The sequence below is a fragment of the Mauremys reevesii genome, linkage group 1 (genome assembly GCF_016161935.1).
Source record: "Mauremys reevesii isolate NIE-2019 linkage group 1, ASM1616193v1, whole genome shotgun sequence".
Classification (NCBI taxonomy): domain Eukaryota; kingdom Metazoa; phylum Chordata; order Testudines; family Geoemydidae; genus Mauremys; species Mauremys reevesii.
Window position 1 is genome coordinate 150,251,146 of NC_052623.1, and position 18,932 is coordinate 150,270,077.

The following is an 18,932-nucleotide window of genomic DNA, read 5'->3' on the forward strand; positions in this document are numbered from 1 at the left end:
GGGAGGCGGGGACGGGCCGCGGCCAGGGACCGGCCGGGGCACACGCCCCCCTAGTTTCCTACCTTAGGGTCGTCTTCCTGGGCCGGGGAAGCCTGCCTGCTTCTCAGCCCTCCCAGGCTTCCCGCGCGAACAGCTGATTCGCGGGAAGCCCTGGGGGAGGAGAAGCAAGGAGGAGCTTCATGGCAGGAGGTGGAGGCAGAATTCGCAACGGTTCGCGCGAACCGTTTGCTAAAATTTAGCATCCGGTTCTCTGTCCGGCGTCTAATTTTAGCAAACGGTTCGCGCGAACCGTTGCGAACCGTCTGCAGCTCACCCCTGGGGTTAAGCACAGAGCTGAGTAGTTACAATACTTCAGCATACAAGGAGACAAGAAAATTGGGGATTAGGAACAGCTGATGATTAGATATAGTGGGTGAAATCCTGGCTCCGCTGAAGTCAGTCATAAAACGCCGTCAACTTCAGTGGAGCCAGGATTTCACCCATTGTCGGGAGATACCTTTTTACTCTTTGTTTGCTTCTGCCTGGAGGGGCTGATGAGACCAACAGAGTAGAACAGTCTGGAATGCTCCAGGGTGGGATGTCTGATAACTGTATGTTCTACATCAGGGGTTGGCAACCTTTCAGAAGCGGTGTGCCGAGTCTTCACTAATTCACTTTAACTTAAGGTTTTGCGTGCCCAGTAATACATTTTAATGTTTTTTAGAAGGTCTCTCTCTATAAGTCTATAATATATAACTAAACTATTGTTGTATGCAAAGCAAACAAGGTTTTCAAAATGTTTAAGAAGCTTTATTTAAAATTAAATTAAAATGCTGATCTTATGCCACCAGCCCGAGGTTCCGTTCACCTAGTTTGGCAGTGGGCTGAGTGGGGCCTGCAGCCAGGACCCCAGCTGACAAGGGGCCAGCAGCCAGGACCCCAGACCAGCAGCGGGCTGAGCGAGGCTGGCAGCCGGGACCCCAGACCGGCAGTGGGCTGAGCAGCTCAGCTCGCTGCCAGTCTGGGGTTCTGTCCGCTGGCTTCTGCCAGCTGGGGTCCCAGCTGTCAGCCTCGCTCAGCCCACTGCTGGTCTGGGGTCCCGGCCCTGCCCACATAGAGTGGGTACCTACCTTCTCCCTGATTTAAGCCCATTCTCTCTCTCTCTCTCTTCACTGAGCTGAGGGTGGGAGTGCACTGATCACAGGGCTGGGGGTGGGTGTGCAGGGTCTGACCAGGAGCTAGAATGGGTGGGGGGGCTCAGGGTTGGGGCAGGAGGTTTGGGTGTCGAGCGCTTACCAGGGACAGCTCCCATTTGGTGCGAGGAGTGCAGGTGGGAATGTGGGGGCGGGGGAGATGCAGGAGCTCCCGTTTGATGCTCAGGGTGTGTGTGGGGGTGCAAGAGTCGGGGTTAGGGTTGTGGGAGGGGGTGCAGGGGTCAGGGCAGAGGGCTGTGTGTGTGTGGAGGGGTGCAGGGGTCAGGGCAGAGGGCTGTGTGTGTGTGGAGCGGGTTCAGGGGTCAGGGCAGAGGGCTGAGGTGCTCAGCTCGTGGGGGTGCTCCCAGCCCTCTGCCATGAGCGGCTCATGGCAGGGGGCTGGAGGGGATATGCCCCGATCCCCCCCCCTTTCCCCAAGGCCCCGTCCCTGCCTCTTCTCTGCCCCCTCCCCCTCACAAGAGCCATCAGCTGATCGGCCCAGGGAAGGAGAGGGGGCGGGGCAGGAAAGCACCACGCTGGGGGAAGAGCGGGGGAGGCGGGAGTTTGGCTGCCGGCAGGACCAAGCTTCTGCCTCCTGCCCCCGCAGGAGAAAGCTGTGGGCGGAGGGGCTGAGTAGGGCTGGGACCCCGTTAGGCGGCAGGCAGCAGCATGCCATGAAAAATTGGCTCGCGTGCTGTGTCGCAGGTTGCTAACCCCTGTTCTACATTTTTAGTAACAGCCTGGCTTTTTCAAAGTGCATTTAATTGTGACTTTATCTGTTAGGACAAATGACATAGGTTACTGACTTCTGTCTCTCTTTTAATGTGGTATTCTCTTTCTAGAGCACATGTCCCAAGCTGTGGGCCCTGGAGCACTTACAGGTATCTGCTGAGACCTGGCTGGTCACATGGTGTCTGCGCCGCCTCTTGTTTTCAGCTGCTAAATTGTATTCAAAGGCAGCTTAAAATACATTAAATACTCTTCTAATATCACTTGTTCATGTTTACAATTGCTGAAGTCATCACAGGGATACTGGTCAATCATGAGTGGAGGAGGAGGTGGATCCATGAGGCAGTCTTTCTAGTAAGATGCCACCAACTCTGTAAAAGAGTTTGAAATTGCTCATATAGACAACCTAGCAGGCATGTTAGATTTCTTCTAATGTGCTGTTCCTGTTCTTTCTGTGCAATTCTAAGGCATTTCCAGGAAGCATATTTTTAATCAACTGCATGGCTAGACAAGTTTTCAGTCTTAATACAGATAATACATCAGCATGTAGTATTTAGAAAATTATTAAGCAAGACCAGCTTTTAAAACATGCTGTAATAATTATACCAGTACAAAGTTAAGTAATTATTTCCTGGATCTGAAACAAGTTTTATTAGAGGTTTCTATACAGCTAAACTATTATGCATTACACATGGTTTTGTGCGTCATCTAGTTTAATGTAACATTTAGCTGCATTTGCCACGCTGAAGCAGTTTACTCTGCCTTCATTATACCTACAAAGAGTCACTGCAGTCGATGTTTAAAGTTGTGAGCCTTACCTTTAGACAAACAAATTCTTCCGTTGCATTTATGACTAGAGCTGGTCTGTAAGGTTCTCAGAGCAAGCTTGCATTTTATTCCCTGGTTCCCTAGAAGTAGACTGGGAAAGTCCCTGGTGAAGTAAGAGCTATCTCAGCTAGATTAGTGAGATTAGTGGATGGCAGTTTGGAAGGCTGTTGTTAAACTGCCACAGTAGTTAGTACAGTAGAGCACCACTACCAAGAACACACTGTTCCTGTATCCAGTAAGGAACATGAGCCTCAATGCAACTACTGCACTGAAAGCAGAAGAAATCCATGGTGCATCTAATAGGCCACTTCTCAACAGATTGAGATAAACTGATTGTAAAAGCCAAAAAAAAAACACAGGGAAAAATTGATGTTCTTTAAACGGTAAAGGGACTATGTTTTTTTTTGGAGGGAGGAGATTGGGACTCAGTTCTTATAACCAGAAAAAAATTTCACTGAAAACTTTTGGCAAAGTCTTTAAACTTATTACTATAAACAGTACTCTTATAGCAGGTGTTCCTATAAGTGGTGCCCACCACATTATGCACGGTTTGCTTTTTGTGTATGAGAGACGTGATTGACAGCACGTTTCAAATATGGGTTGTTATATTACCAGGTTTGCACTTGAAGTCATCTGAATTGAGTGGTGAGAAGTCCTCAGGAGAAGGTATAGCATTAGTCAATAGTGACACGTCTCGTCTACCTTTCTTTAAGGTGCCAGTGCAGCAAGGTAGTGCAATGGGATGACTCACACTTAAGTTAGGCAAAGTACGTTATGGAGGCAAAGACCCTTACTGCATCAAAGTCTAAGTCGGTAAAACCAACAGTAGCACTGCCAATGCAACCAAGTTCCTCACTTGGCACAAAGAGGAAGCTAGCTTCATTTTTATTTAACTCAGCTAGATTAAGCAGGTCCCTTTTTGTCCACGCTGAGGCAGCGGAGCCAGTGGACTGAGAAATTCAGATGAATCTTAATACTCAGAGGCATATTGTGATCTCACTTACTCTGAAACTCCCCGCCCCCACAATGTAACTCCAGTTTGATAGGGAGTGCTTGTTTAGCCCAAATGAGTGCGGTAGAGGAGGTTCCTATGTACTATCGCACTAGTCATATACGTGTTTTTTCTTAATCACTGTGTACATGGCCTCTTTATTCCCAAATGCTCCCTTGCAGCTTGGTACCCTAATGCTGGGATTAATATCCCCCTTCCCATCTCATGCCCCTAAAGACTCCAAGCCTTAGTATGATCCCCCACCCCTGGAGGGGGGGGGGGTAGTTTATTACAATAACGTAGTGCAAACAGTCCATAATAAAAATCCTAAACCTAGTCCATTTATCACCTGCCCCACCCTTTGTTTATGGCCTTGAAAAGCCCACTATCGGTAATCTATCAATGTAGCATATACTATACAGCATCTCTTCTTCACTCTGCTCCTGTTCAGCTGCCAGGCTGCCCCAGCCCTTCCAGCTGGAGTACAGCCCTGATCTTCCTAGCAGGAACCCCCTACAATCACTCTGCTGGGAGTCCATTGTCACCAGGGAGCACCCCTCACTCCACCATTCCATTAACCTTTGCCAGGTTGGAGAGATGGCACCAGATTAAACCCCTCTGCTGGCCCCTTGGCTGGGGTTCTCCAGCTTACAAGTCAGCAGGTAATGCCCTCTACCTCAGAGTGGTCAGGCAACAAACACTACCCACTAGTCTCCTGCCTTCCTCCCAAGAACCACCCACTTCCCTGACACACTCTCTAACTTTATAGCCCCAGGTGCTGACCCACCCTCTTAATTGGCCAAACTGGGACCATCTGTACTGGCACAAAGGCACAGGGCCTACTTGAGGGAAAGGGGCCAGCCACCTGATGGTGATATACCGGTAATCAGCCTGCACCATTTAGCAATGGCATAGTCCTGTCTTTGCAATTCACCATAGCTGAGCACTCAGGCAGGTGGCAAGAGGCAGCAGATTATAAAGAAGAAAGTTTACAATATATTTGCTCATAAACACAGTTTGAAAAGCGCCTATTGTTAAATGTAGCTGTCTGACAGCAATGGAAGAAAACATTCTAAAAGGGCCAGGGGTGCTGAGGATTTTTAAAAAAAAATGCCACATTATCTGGAGTTGTTCTTTAAACATCTTAGCAGATGCCCAGCCATGTCTTGCAGAACAAGCACTTTCATAATGCTCCCTGAGCCACATGTGTGATGTTGGCAACACACATGGCAGCAACGGTAGCCCATAGAGCTAGCATTAGCTTTTTATTTTATTCAGCAGTAATACAAGGCCCCTACCTGGGAATGGGGGGGGACGTTTGGCCAGAACATCACCAGCCAACTGCAGGAACGTGAGCTAACACCAGCGTTTGGATATTTTAGCAACATCTGCAGCTGTCTGGCCACAAAAGTGCCATGGCAATAAATTGACATATATGCTAATCAGGTGAGAGCATTAATATACTAATCTGTGAGAGAAGGGCACCCCAACATTAGTAGAATGAGGAAATACAAATACAGAAGTGGGGTGAAACCCCTACTGACTATGCATTAGCCATAGTAACATCAGTGTAATGTATTATAAAAGTTGTAGCCCAGCCTGTGGGCAGGAGGAGACAGAAATGTAGCCCTTGGGAGGTGCCAGTGGTGATAAGGAGGAAGATGCTGGCTAACATTTCAGGTTGTTTTACCAGGGCTGGTATATAGAGTATTTAGATATTCAGCTCTACATTCTGTAGTATCTCTAGGTATCGTGTGCCATTAGAGTGTTTGGAATTTAGCTAAATGTATTAATGAACTATTACAAATACAGACGTGTTCCTAAAGTGTGAGTGCTGCAAATGTGCACATCAGGGTTCCCAACTAAATAGTAATTTCAGTAATAGTGTCCCAAGATTAGGCCCAAGAACCTGTCAAACCTCAGAGTGATAACTGGGAATTCTTACGTAATCACTATAATTATTTACAATTCATAGAGCTACACAATGTGGTAGAAGACCTTTGAATTGCTACATAAATGCCTAGAATTTGATTCTTAGACGTGGTCTCACTCTTCAGACTGAACAGGAAGCGAGGCACTGGCAGCCCCTGGAGGGCTGTGCGTGGGTGAAACACGCTAACAAGAAAGAGCAATAATAAGGGAAAAGCAATACCAGCCCAATGTCTCCCTGGAGTGTCAATAGATATTTCTAACCCACTGTGGCAATGCCTGTAGACAAACACTGAAGAAAGTAGGTAGAGACCTTGAGAGGGAAAGTACAAAGCCAAAGAAAGGAGTCTGTGTGGAGGGGAAGGATTAGAAATAATTCCAGCAATGTGGATTTTACAGCTGCTTCACACAACAAAAATATTCAGGGATTGAACCGAATTTTGTTTACATTCAAGGTGTAATGGCCTGTTCTGAATGGGTAGTGCTGGTATGAGCTTTATGCCTTAGCTTAGCCCCATGTTACAAAACAACCCCTCTGAGAGACAGCTGAGGTTCCCTGCCCCTTCTACCAGATGATGTGGGATTTCTATGGGTGCTGCCCTTGGCATCCAGCCCACTGAGTACTTTGTTGAGGGGAATATGGAGTACATTTAGGGATAGACTAGATGGCATGTCACCCAGTGGAGCTCAATAAAAGAATGGCTTACCGGAAAAGCAAGCCACTAAATAAATGCTGCACTTCCATAAAGATTAATAACATAATTGCGTGCTTTATTGATATACACAGTAAAGCAGTATATAATACAATAGTAAGGCATATATTTGGTGAAATTTGATATGTTGTGAAAAATGCAGTAAAACTGAAGTTTATAAAAAAATTAGTAAATGTTACAGTGTTGGTGTTAAAACACAATATTTTATGATACCCAAGTAATAAACCAGTACCGAGTAACAATGAAATAACATGCCATATGATATTTATGTAGTCAATTACAATGATTATGTTTTACAGTTTAATACTTTGTGGTTATAAGGAACATGAAATAATTCCCAAATTATGCTAAAAAAGCAGCAATAAAGCTCTCAATTTTTAAAATATTTTTAACAGACTCACTCCAAAACTAATGTCTAGAAAATAAAAACCAACCAAAATAAAACCCTGATGAAAACAATCGTGCAAGCCTTTTACCTCTGATTTTTTAAAGAGGTTTAACTTACAAGCACAAAAGAAAGAAAGAAAAACAAATCCATTCCCTTATATCTTGATTTGAACTTTCCTGAAGAAAGGCAGTCAGAAGTAAACAGGGTACCCACTGTAAATAAAGCATTTAAACAACTCATTATCATGAAAGTGATCTGGATTTCTTTTAAGGTATTAGTATTAAATGATGAGACCGGTTCACACAATGGACAAGTGGTGACAATGTAACATCTGTACGTAATTGTCAGGAACACCACAAAACCAAAGTGAGGTAGAAATAGCATGACTAGCCATGTTCAATGTTAACTAGCATTCAAAATAAAATAAACTCTCTCTCAACTTTTAATTACACTTCGTACAAGAAGAGGTAACAGATTTTTACCCTTGCAAAGTAATGTAAGTCTGATGGTGTATTTCTGTGTGTTTTAAAAGGAAATTAAAAGCTGATACAAGAAAATGAAATGGTAAAGCTTTTGCTAACAGCACCTCACACCCCAACCTACCCTAATGAGTTGCTGTTGAACCGTTTAATCTATTTTCTGTTCTCCCTCTCCCAAGTCATTGTGAATTGTGCGGTATTACTTGCAGAAAAAAATGGGGAAGAACAAATATTGAGGGGACGGGGATGGGAAGAACCTTGTTTTGCTGATGAACATTTCATGGAACAGTGTGGCACCTTCAACTGCTTATCATACAGAAACAGTAGTAATTTTTTACACTGCCCCCCAAAGCTTTAAACTCTGTGACTCCTTGGAACTTGCTGCCACAAGGGGTTGAGATAGATATTGTGGATGTGTCACACCCCCCCCTCCCCCACACAAATATTGGGTAACTTTATGATAATTAATAACACTGGTAGCTATGCAATCTATGATGATATATGAACAATCACTTCGTGCTTCTAGGCAGAAGCTGATCACCAGCAGGGGGTCAGTAAGGAATCTCCTTCCCTCCACCTACAGCATCTCAGAAAGATGGCATTATGGGTGGGGAGGAAGCATATCAAACTTCTGCTGAAGCATCATGTGCTGGCCGCTGCCAGAGGCAGGATACCGGACAATAAGGTCCAAAGGTTTAATCCGGTAAGGCAATTCCTATGTTTCTTTACTATAACATTCAGGATTTTAGTCGGCAGAAGAAACAGCTGGAGTATAGGATATTAATTCGATTTACAATTTAGTTTTGCAAGCTCTGAAGAGAGCATTGTCATGTAATGTGCTCTTTCATTTCATTATTGCAGACTAGCTGGATGATTAATGTAATCCTTAATTTTATCTGGAAAGAGGTGGAAAAACTACCTCAGTTGGAAGTTAGGAAGATTTTTTTTTAAGCCAACCTTAGACAAAAAACAACGTGAAAGGTAAGTCAGTTGTTTTGGTGTTGCTGCAGAAAAGACTTTCTCTGATAAGCAGGGAAAAGAACACAGAACATGAATACATCTCTGGTACAGTTACAGAGCTGAAATGATACTAAATAAATGCATTGCCTCCATTTTTTTGTTTGTTTTTTTTAAAGGGGGTTTCTATAAACAATTTTTTTTATAAAGCACACTTTAGTTTACAATCTCTCTTTATAACTGTTATAAATGTTTTTAAACAACCCGAAATGCGTTCCATATAAAGAAATGGCAAGTTATTTAGCTATCAAGATTTTACATGTTGTTTTCTTATAATTTTTGTACAATTGCATAGACGTGTAAAACCTGCCATTGTTAACAAAACAATAACAGACTTAGGAAACTACTGAAATCTACAGTATAGTACCACTACTCTTCACAAAAATATAGATTTGTTTTCTTGTAAACTCTTACAGTCTAATCCTCTTTGTTGTATGAATTTTATAAAAACCATGCGGGACGCCTGAAGTTGTAAAACACATCTTGCTATTCTAATGCCTTGTCATCAGTCATCACTGTAACTAAGGTTTCCATTGCTCTGCCCAAGTCATCTGCCATGTGGAAAAGGCTCTCTACATTGTGGCCTGAAAAACAAAAGGCAAAGAAAAGGACATTAATAACGGACAGAACAGTGAATTGTTATGAACATTACGTATAAGTGAAGTAGACACACATCACTCTCCATGTATATCTCTGCACAATTTCATGCTGAGTACAACATGGCACATTGTACCTAAAAATCCCCATACTACAACACATATAAAAAGTCATTTGTGATAGTGTGACATTCATAGCACAATTGTTAGAAGAGCTCGGTGAATCTTGCAGAAATATCACAACCAACCCTGCTTTAAATTTGTACAGTAATGCACTTTGGCAATGCTTGCTTTCCAAACACGTACAAGTGCTCAAGTCGTATTGGCAGGAATATTCATGGCAAGCAAATTTCAAAGTCACATGCATAAGTATCCACATAAACCACATTTTAGATTTGCACATGTATTAAACGGGTGCTGGAAGTGCTTGATCACTCCGATCAGTGAATAAAAAACAACCGGACTAACACAGCTTGACTAGGGAATAATCCAAAGTCAGTTAGGGTATGTCTGCAAATAAAAATACGTGGCTGGCCTGTGCCAGCTGACTTGGGCTTGGGCTGCAGCCTGAGCTCTGGGACCCTCTCACCGTTTAGGGTCCTACAGCGGAGGCTCTAGCCCAAGCCCAGAAGTCTACATTGCAATGAAACAGCCCCTTAGCCTGAGCCAGCTGGCCTGGGCCAACCATGGGTGTCTAACTGCAGTGTAGACATACCCTTGAAATCAATGTGAATCAGGCCCTAGTCTAAAACTGTTTGTGATCCAACTAGAGGATTAAAAACAATTCACAACTACATTCCCTAAATCCTTTCAAATAAATGTATTCAAGGAAACTGCCATCTGTTTGTGGATACTCCACTAGCAGCAAAAGAGGCTACATTTATCAGATACATTATTTACTGTGGTTTATTTGCTCAGCTCTAGTCACTGGTATCAATGTGAGATCCTGAAATATCACTTGGTTATATATCACAGATGGGTTAGGTCATTACTAGAGCTACCTTCAGGGCATTTTAACTTTTTATTAACCAATAACTAAGTACTACTTTATATTAAACTCATACAAAGATATGCTGAAATAGCGTGAAGAGTTTTTGAGTCACCAAGAACTCTGGGGGTAGAAAGTCTGTTCAGAGAAGAGTTACAACAGGATGCGGAACACAGGAGCACCCAGAATTGCTTGGCACAGTCCACAAAGTGAGAGGAGTCAGTCGAGGATAGGACAGGATCAGGACACTCATCATCCTGGTCCCATCAACTAAAACGTCCCACCCTAGTGGATGACTTTCCGCACTGATGCAGCTGCCTCTCCTGACGCAGGGCATACATTTTACACTTCCCCACTCAAGTGGAGTAAATCAAGCTTACAAAGGAAAGATACTAGGAGTTAAGGTCAGACTCTTTCTTTAAACTGTTGTGCCTAAATATTACAGTATATAGATAATCACGCACTGCTGACATTTCTGCGGTATCAAGATGGTAGAGCTGAATTAATTAAAACTTGTGGGACAGAAACTTTAAAGTAAATCATTTAAATTTTAAATTCATTTACTGTGTAAAGGAATCAGTTCAATGCTCATAAAATTGAGGGGCTAATATCACTTGCTTGAACCAATCATGACACAGCCCAGTATTTATGTAAACTTCCGCACACAATTCTGGCAATGCTCCTCTATCCTAACCTCTACGCTACCTTAGCTATATTGCCATCATTGGCCTCCTGAGCAGATTCTACCAATGCTGTGGCTTTGGGATGTTCATAGTTGCATTTAGGAAGAGAATGTTAAATGTATTCTCATTGGTGATTTTAATTTAAATTAGATAAAGTATGAGAGAGAATGAGGTAGTGAGCAACCCTGCAAGATGTAGAGTCAGGATAAAATGAACAATTCACCCTCCTTTCCCTGTTCAGTCTCTCTCTTTCGCTTTTGTGAAAAAGACCAAAGGATGCTGCTCTATGCTGCAGATGGCAAAATAGAAACTTTAGAAACAACAAACCCTAAAAGCTGGCTCACACAATTGATAATTGGTATTAAGAGGCTTTCAGCTGTAAGTAGACAGTTCAAATCCAGCTAAGTCAGTAGTGACCAAACATTATCATAATCTAACTGCTACCTTGTGGCCTCCATGAAATAATATTTGCAGTCTCTGTCCAGTTCCTGGTATCATCGTAAACTGGCATCCTTGCTTTATGTTGACCAGCAACATCAAAGACTGAACGGCCACAGGACATCAGCTAACATGTCACTGCTGGCACTGATCATTTCACAAGGCTAGTAACTATAATAAGGGCTGTGTAAGGAAGTTTGCAACACTGCCTCCTTTGCTGTGGATAAATAAAAGATTTCAGCCTCCTGGACTATCCATGCGGCACCTTTCACAAGTTACACATTCACACTTCTAATCTGAAAAAATAGGGTATTTTTTCCTCCCTCCCTGCCGATGCAAAAACAGCGGAATCATTTTTGCTCAACCTTTTAAATAAATAAATATTGATATAGAGAGCTCTAGCTCTGGCGGATTTCAATACTGGAAAATTTGAGTAAGTCAAAAATGAGTAAAAAACACCTTTTGAAATGAAGGTGCTTACAGAAAAAGAACGGTAGCTGTCACTATGTGCTCTGCCTTTCTGACATATTTACATGCGTATGTATGGCATGGTATAAAGGTTTTATTGGCATACATTTGGATTGATCTGCAAAATCTGAAACAGTCCACTGAACACTTCAGTCCTGCAAGCTACTTTCAAACAGCCTCTATTTTAGTCTTTAAAGCACCTAAACACAAAATTATTTCTTCACTCACATCTACCCCAAACCATGGACTCGGAGGGACCGAAAATTATAATGGCCAAACATCAATAAGTGGCAATATTAAAACTGTCAGTGATCCCAGAGTCACACTCAGCTATCTTGTGATCTGCTGTTACTAGAAACAATTCTGGGATTCCAGTTTTTCAAGTGCTATAACATCGTTCATTTCTAGCCCTGGCAGACCAAGATATCAGACCTTAAATCCCCATTCCCTGGATTTATGGAAAACCTATTTTAGATCCTTTTTAGAAATGTTTAATATTTGTTCATACTATTTTTTTCTGTCATTCAGAGCTCTGGTAACTAAGGAAACCTGATTTTACAGGTAGAGGATGAGCAACAATAACATTAATCAAAAAAATTAACAATAAAATATTTTCTAAACCGTGGCATAAGCAAACAAAATGTAACATAATGAATGAGTTATGCAGGCATCCAAAATGAGGGCCAATGAAACCTTTATGCATCCAGACACCACCTTGTAGTCTATTATTATATCCAAATAGTATAACAATAGTGCAATAATTCTTTAAATTGCTGTGGCTGTACTTTTGGGATTATCACAACTACTCCCATGTGTTTGGAGCCAAGAACAAGTTATGTAGGTCATCCCATATAAGTGGCAATAACAAAAACTTTCTCCAGTATGGTATACCATGACATATTTTTTGTTGCGGCCACCCCATTATTTTTAAACCCACTTGCTGTTTTTCAGTTTTTGATCTCCCCGTGTTTCCCCTCCCACGCCACCCCCCCCCACTACTTGCTAGTATGGTATATTAGCACTGAAAATACATTAGAATTAGCGATGTAATTTCTGTGGGTGGAGATTAGCAACATCTACAAGAACAATAAAAATTACCTTAACAGAGGAATAGCCTGCAAATAAATGTACAGTCTGCCCTGAGTAAAGGAGGGCCTGTCACTGCCCAGCCTGAGTGGTGATTCAGATTCACAATGCCATCCCTTGCCCCCACTTGTTCAGGATGGGGGAGTAAGTTACTGCACATCTTTTCTGCATCATTACAGCTCATTCTTCCAGATCCTCCTACTCTCTGTATCCCCTTGTTCGTAGGGTAAGGGTGGGGGAGGTAAGAGGTGAGTAGCCCTTGCTGTCCTCATCGGCTGCAGGCCCAGTTCCAACTCAAATAGCCCTTCTTCAACCATGCAGGTGAGAAAGGCAATGTGGGTGTGCGGGGTGATTTATTCTCTCAAGACCATTGGGATTTGAGAACAATACAAGCACGGCTTTCCTGGCCATATGTGCACTACACATGCGTGTGTGCGTCATCTATAATGCCTATACCAGGAGGACTGTTGTTACACTTCTGTTGTATTCTTGTTTACTGGAACCACCTGAAATACAACATTTCTATATTCCTTATTAAGATGCAGGAAAAAATGCTGGCCCCAAAAACATTTAATAAATGAAAACAGAACAGTCTAAACCAGGGTCTCACATAGGATTATTATTATTTTAATATAACTGAGCTGTCAAAGACATCATTAATTCCACTTTCATTTTTTTGTAACATCACATTAAAGACAAAAAACTTTCTCAGTGCTAGTGGCTCTCCAAGGATGAAAAAACATTGTTTAAAAACATCACGATCAGCTTCAAAATGTAACAACAGAGGAAAAAGAGACATGGAAAGTGTTAATTTAACCTAGTCTTGTACAAATGGAGTGAACAATAATACATGTGTACTTGCCTTGAAAGCAGGACAACAGTATATTTCTGTAGACATTAACTGCATCATTTTTAGTCACATACAGCATGATATGTACCGTATCTGCTGAATTTGCTTTAGAGGCTGTATTGGAATTAAGGCCCCCGGGGGAGGATACAGTAATTGAATATCAATCTTGCACTGCAGCTTGTTACAGAAATAAATGTGCAGTGTTCAGACTCTAAAGACAGGCCAGAAAGTAAATTAAAAACCCCCAAACACAATACTGTCTGTATTTCTGCAGTGCAAATTTCTAACCCCAGGCCTCAACCCATGAACAATCCTCCCTGTTGGTGGGTCAGATTCTGACAGCCTTATGGAGGGGAGGGATAGCTCAGTGGCTTGAGCATTGGCCTGCTAAACCCAGGGTTGTGAGTTCAATCCTTGAGGAGGCCATTTGGGGATTGGTCCTGCTTTGAGCAGGGGGTTGGACTAGATGATCTCCTGAGGTCCCTTCCAACCCTAATAATCTATAATTCAGATTGAGTAGCATCTTGAAATCAATGGGACTACTCACAGAGTAAGGCACTACTCAACATGAATAAGAGGAACAAAATCTACTTGTGTTTTAATTGCAAGGTGGCTTCACACAAATTGACTGACATGTAAACCTAAAGCTACACTATAACTAGACAGAGAAATATTTTTTAGCATGGAGACTTCATGTACATGTGGTCTGAGTACGAGAAGATAGCTCTCAATCCTGCCAATTGCTGAGCACCCTTAACTCCCGCTGAGTTGAAACAAGAGTTGAGGGTGCTGAACATTTCCTTGGAGGTGCTCAGTACTTTGTAGGATTAGGCCAGTGGATTTTCAGTACTTAGGAATTGCATACTCTCTAAAGCCAGGGCAGCGGCAGTTTTTTTTAAAGGCTATTTTACACACACACCCCCCCTGCATTTTGTCTTTGTTAATGATGTATGGAAATATAACCAAAGACAACGACAATCAGCATCAAGGGCCTGTTCTGCTCAAATGGAGCCTAATCATCAGTTCTTAAGGGCCATTAATTAGCAGAATTGAATACCAAATCATTTCCATAGAATTTTTAAACAGGTGCAATCTGCTTGATGAAGTGTCAGATACTCTGTTGATGAACAAGTTAATAAGCAAGCACCAGATATCTCCCTTGAGGAAAGGCTGATCTACAGTAGGGTGACCAGACAGCAAGTGTGAAAAATTGGGGGGGTGGGGGGGGGAATAGGAGCCTATATAAGAAAAAGATCCAAAAATCTGGAGTGCTCCTATACAACTGGGACATCTGGTCACCCTAATCTACAGTGAAGTGTTTAGTCACCGATATAGCTGTCCAGTGCAAATGGCTGTACAAGTGCAACTCACCCCAGGGAAACTGTATCAGTGCAAGTCGCCATTTACGCCAGTGTAGCATGGTCAGCCATAGTAGTGTAGCTACTCTGATGGCTAAACCCCGCCCCTCCCCCAACCCCAGTGTAGACGCAGTCTGAGTATGTCACTATTAGGACTTGGCTACACTTACAAATTTGCAGCGCTGCAGCAGGGTGTGAAAACACACCCTCTGCAGCGCTGCAAATTGCGGCGCTACAAAGCGCCAGTGTAGTCAAAGCCCCAGCGCTGGGAGCCGCGCTCCCAGCGCTGTCCGTTATTCCCCACAGGGAAGTGGAGTACGGACAGCGCTGGGAGAGTTTTCTCCCAGCGCTGGCGCTTTGACTACACTTAGCGCTTCAAAGCGCTGCCGCGGCAGCGCTTTGAAATGCAAGTGTAGCCATAGCCTTAGTCTCTCCCCATTGCAGGTACAGTAACATCCCACAGTTAGGCCACCTTTTTAATTCCTGATTCGTTCATTCTAAGCACCTTCCAGCATGATTTTCTGCAAGTTCATTTCACAGCTATCTGTAATTACACTAAGGTAGCTTCTGAATATTTTATCTTTCATAATCATTTCATTGGGCATTTCATCGTTCGAACATTATGCCTTTAGGAGTACAAAGAATTGCTTAACAATAAAAAAAGTTCACTAGAAATATTTAAAAAGGTAATATGACAACACAGCACAAAACATTTTCACTCAGTAATAGGCAGAGAAGTATGAATTCTGAAAGCTCAGAGCATTATAAAAAGGCATTTTTTCTCAAACCGATCATTTCTAAAGCACACAGCAAATACCTTTATTCCTTTATATAATTGAATGCAGCACTGTGAAGTCGGTGGATGTTAGCAGCATTCCTTATTGTGCAAAACTGAATTTGCAAATTAAAAAAAAAAAGTGTGAGTTTTTCATACCTCTCAACCTTCAGTATTCTAAAGGAAAAACCTATTTACCTTGATTCTATAGATATTTATAAAACAATTCTGCTTATGGACAGGAACATGCCAGTGACAGATTATTACTTCTGACCATGTGTGTCACATAACGGCTTTATTTTAATATAGTCTCATCTTCTGTTATCCCCTGAGTTTCCATCTTTGTGGGGCTCGGAAGTGAGGCACACTGCTGCTCTAACAGTTTCCCCATTGAAAGTTGAGAGGCATTGTATATTGTGGCATGCACTCAGGGAAACAAAACAAAAACTAAATAAAAACAAATAAGCTACACAGCTGCCACACAAACGCCGGACACAGAGAGCAAGATGCCATGGCTTCTGTTTGTCACAGTTAGCCTGAATCTCACTAACCTCTCTTACTGGCTTTCCGGGGGCATTTCTTCCTTTAGTAACAGTCAAAGGTAGCAGAAAGGAAAGAAAAACAAAGCCACAAATAAATCAATAGTAATTTATATTGACAAAGACACTTCAGCCTCCACTTAGGAATTTAATACAGGCATAATATAATAATAAATCTAATTTTTTTTAATAAAGTGAAGGACTACAGTGCTTTTAACACCACTGGCAGTTGAGTGTTGATCAAATCAAGAGTAAATATAAAAATCCTTGCTTATTGCTTTTAACATAGCCAAGTATAGAAGCAGTTATGAAGTCTACTGAAATCAGCCAAATAAAACCTTTCACCGAGGAGAGGAAGGCAGTGATGTTCTAAATCCATTTTCTAAGTGAGCAATATGATTATATTGATTTCAAGTATTCCTACTAGCTAACATTTGTGCTAAAATCTTCTCTCTCTGACTTCATAATTAATTCACTCAGACTTTACGGCGTTTATTCTGCTCTGAATATCCTACTTTTGCACCTATTGCCACTCTAATGTATTCTTGTACACATGTTAAAGATGAATATTTTGTGTAACATCAAGACATTGGTGTCCATTTTGGGAAGCTTACTAAGAACACAAAGAGGATGGGTGGCAAGAGAGGGAAAGAAAGGTGAAATTTTTCAAATGGAGATGAAGGAAAAAGGGTTTAGGAACTGACCAAGAATCAAGCAGGTTTCTTATAGACTTTGGATGTAATGAAATATCTGAGAAATTGCCCTTTACTCAGGGGATCAAAGATCTCATTCACGGGGCTTGGTACATATTTTTGCCTGGACAAACTTCTCTTGAATGATACTCAAGCTCTCCATCAATATGAGGCACCCTGTCCTTCTCAACCACACAACCTCTGTCAAAATATATACACCCTGGTAACATGAAGAACTGTGCTACTCTTTACGTTATCACTGCTATGTTGTTGTTGTTTGTAGTATTGTAGCAGCTAGCCAGGGACCAGGATACCACTGTGCTGGGCACTGTAAAACACAGAACAAACTGGGGCCCTGCCCCAAAGAGCTTACAATTTAGGTATGCAAGGTTGGTCCCAAAATATTACAGAGACAAGGTGGGTGAGGTACTATCTTTTATTGGACCAACTTGTTAGTGAGAGACACAAACTTTCGATCTGCACAGAGCTCTTCTGTGTAAGCTCAAAAGCTTGTCTCTCTCAACAACAGAAGCTGGTCCAATAAACGATAGTACCTCATCCACCTTGTCTTTCTACAATCTAGATATAACACAAGAGATACCAGATGAATACAGAAATACAGGAGAGTATGAGGAAACAACAAGACAATACCGGTGGCAGGCAGTGATTCTGACATGCCAGCAGGGCCACTCAGAGGATTCAGGGGGCCTGGGGTCTTCGGCGCAGCGGGGGGCCCCCACCGCAGAATTGCCGCCGAAGACCCGGAGCGGAAGAAGCTCCGGGGGCCTGGGCCCCATGAGAGTTTTCCGGGGCCCCCGGAGCGAGTAAAAGGACCCCGCTCCAGGGGCCCCAAAAAACTCTCGTGGGGCCCCTGTAGGGCCCGAGGCAAATTGCCCCACTTGCCCCCTCCCCTCCCGGGCGGCTCTGCATGCCAGCAGCCTAACTGTTACTGAGTTCTTTGTAGGCATCACTGCAAAGATGATTTTTTTTAAGGATGGATTTGAAGGAGGATAATGAGGTAGCCTGTATACAGTGAAATGTATACGATGTGTACTAATTTCTCCTCAGATCCTTTCTTGATGCCCTGTCCCCACACAGCAAAAGGTAAAATCCACCATGTTTATTTTATAAATCCACATTCAAATACACTAGTCACAAAGTCTCATCCAAAAAACTCCCCAACCCTGAAAGCTGACTGGCTGTTTTGGGGCCAAAGTTGTCATAAATATTGTATGTAAACTTTCCAAAAAGTGGTGCAGTAGCTGCATCTCAACCACCATGCAGAACTCCAGCTTACAGAAATTAAGAGGTTCACATTAGGGCCTGCAAGCTAATGTACTGTAGTAAATTCCAGAGGCATCAGTCACAACCAGGGCCCCAGTCATGCCATGTAAAATCATACATGAAGGTATGGACCCCCAAAGTGCTTACCATCTAAATCTTGCAAAGACTTATGTATGTGTTTAACTTTATGGACTGTGTTTAGTCCCACTGAAGTCAACATGACTACTCACAGGGTGTAAAATTAAGCACATACATGGGTCTTTGCAGGATTGAAGCCTAAAATGCTAATTATTAATTGTGTCACGTAAAGAATAAAGGGAAAAAGTCAAAAAGTAAAATAAAATAACAGCACCCTTAATGACATAAGCTGGGATTCTTCTGGACATTTTCTGAGAAACAGTAAAACTCAGATCACTCCCAAACAGCATGCCCAATTCTAGTCTGTCTTCTCAGCAGTCATTCTAAGAACGAACGGGGACACACTTTGTTTTCGAAAATGAAGAGGGAAAGAATTTTGTTAACAATTATGGTAAGCTGAGTTTGTAACTAATAGATTTATAGTGCAGATTTACATTTTTATGTGCAACAAGCCAAGTTATTGGCTTCCCAGAGTTTAAGACACACTTTCCCCATCCCACCTCCAAAATAAAATAAATTCTAGCCTTGAAAAATGTTTTCAAACAGTATTAATATCAAGATAACACCTTTTTGCACTTCACGTGAAATTCATTACTATATTCTCAAGCAATTTCATCATGGCCTGATTATGTATTCAAAGGTGGAAAGCAACCTCAGGTCCCACTGAAGGAACAGTGACAGAGGCTCAGCCAGTACTGCAGTATGCTACCATCAGGGACTCAAGTATTGGAAAGACCTCAGGAATCTCGCTACATGGGGCTAACTGAACCACAGGTGTCATGGGGAAGGTT

General features: G+C 42.5%; 1 protein-coding gene across 28 annotated transcripts in view; it reads right to left on the reverse strand.

Moving 5' to 3' along the window:
- Positions 1-6,399: 6,399 nt before the first annotated feature.
- The window catches only part of DMD (dystrophin), a 2,035,724-nt gene continuing 2,023,191 nt past the window's right edge, over positions 6,400-18,932 (reverse strand). For 21 of the 28 annotated variants that reach the window (XM_039486264.1, XM_039486290.1, XM_039486308.1 and 18 more), the window contains one exon: positions 6,400-8,830. In XM_039486264.1, coding sequence (XP_039342198.1) covers positions 8,733-8,830 — 98 coding nt within the window. In that variant the 3' untranslated portion in view covers positions 6,400-8,732. Of the gene's footprint in view, positions 8,831-16,039; positions 16,072-18,932 lie in introns of all 28 variants that reach the window. The other 7 variants (XM_039486496.1, XM_039486317.1, XM_039486300.1 and 4 more) reach the window with 2 other exon arrangements.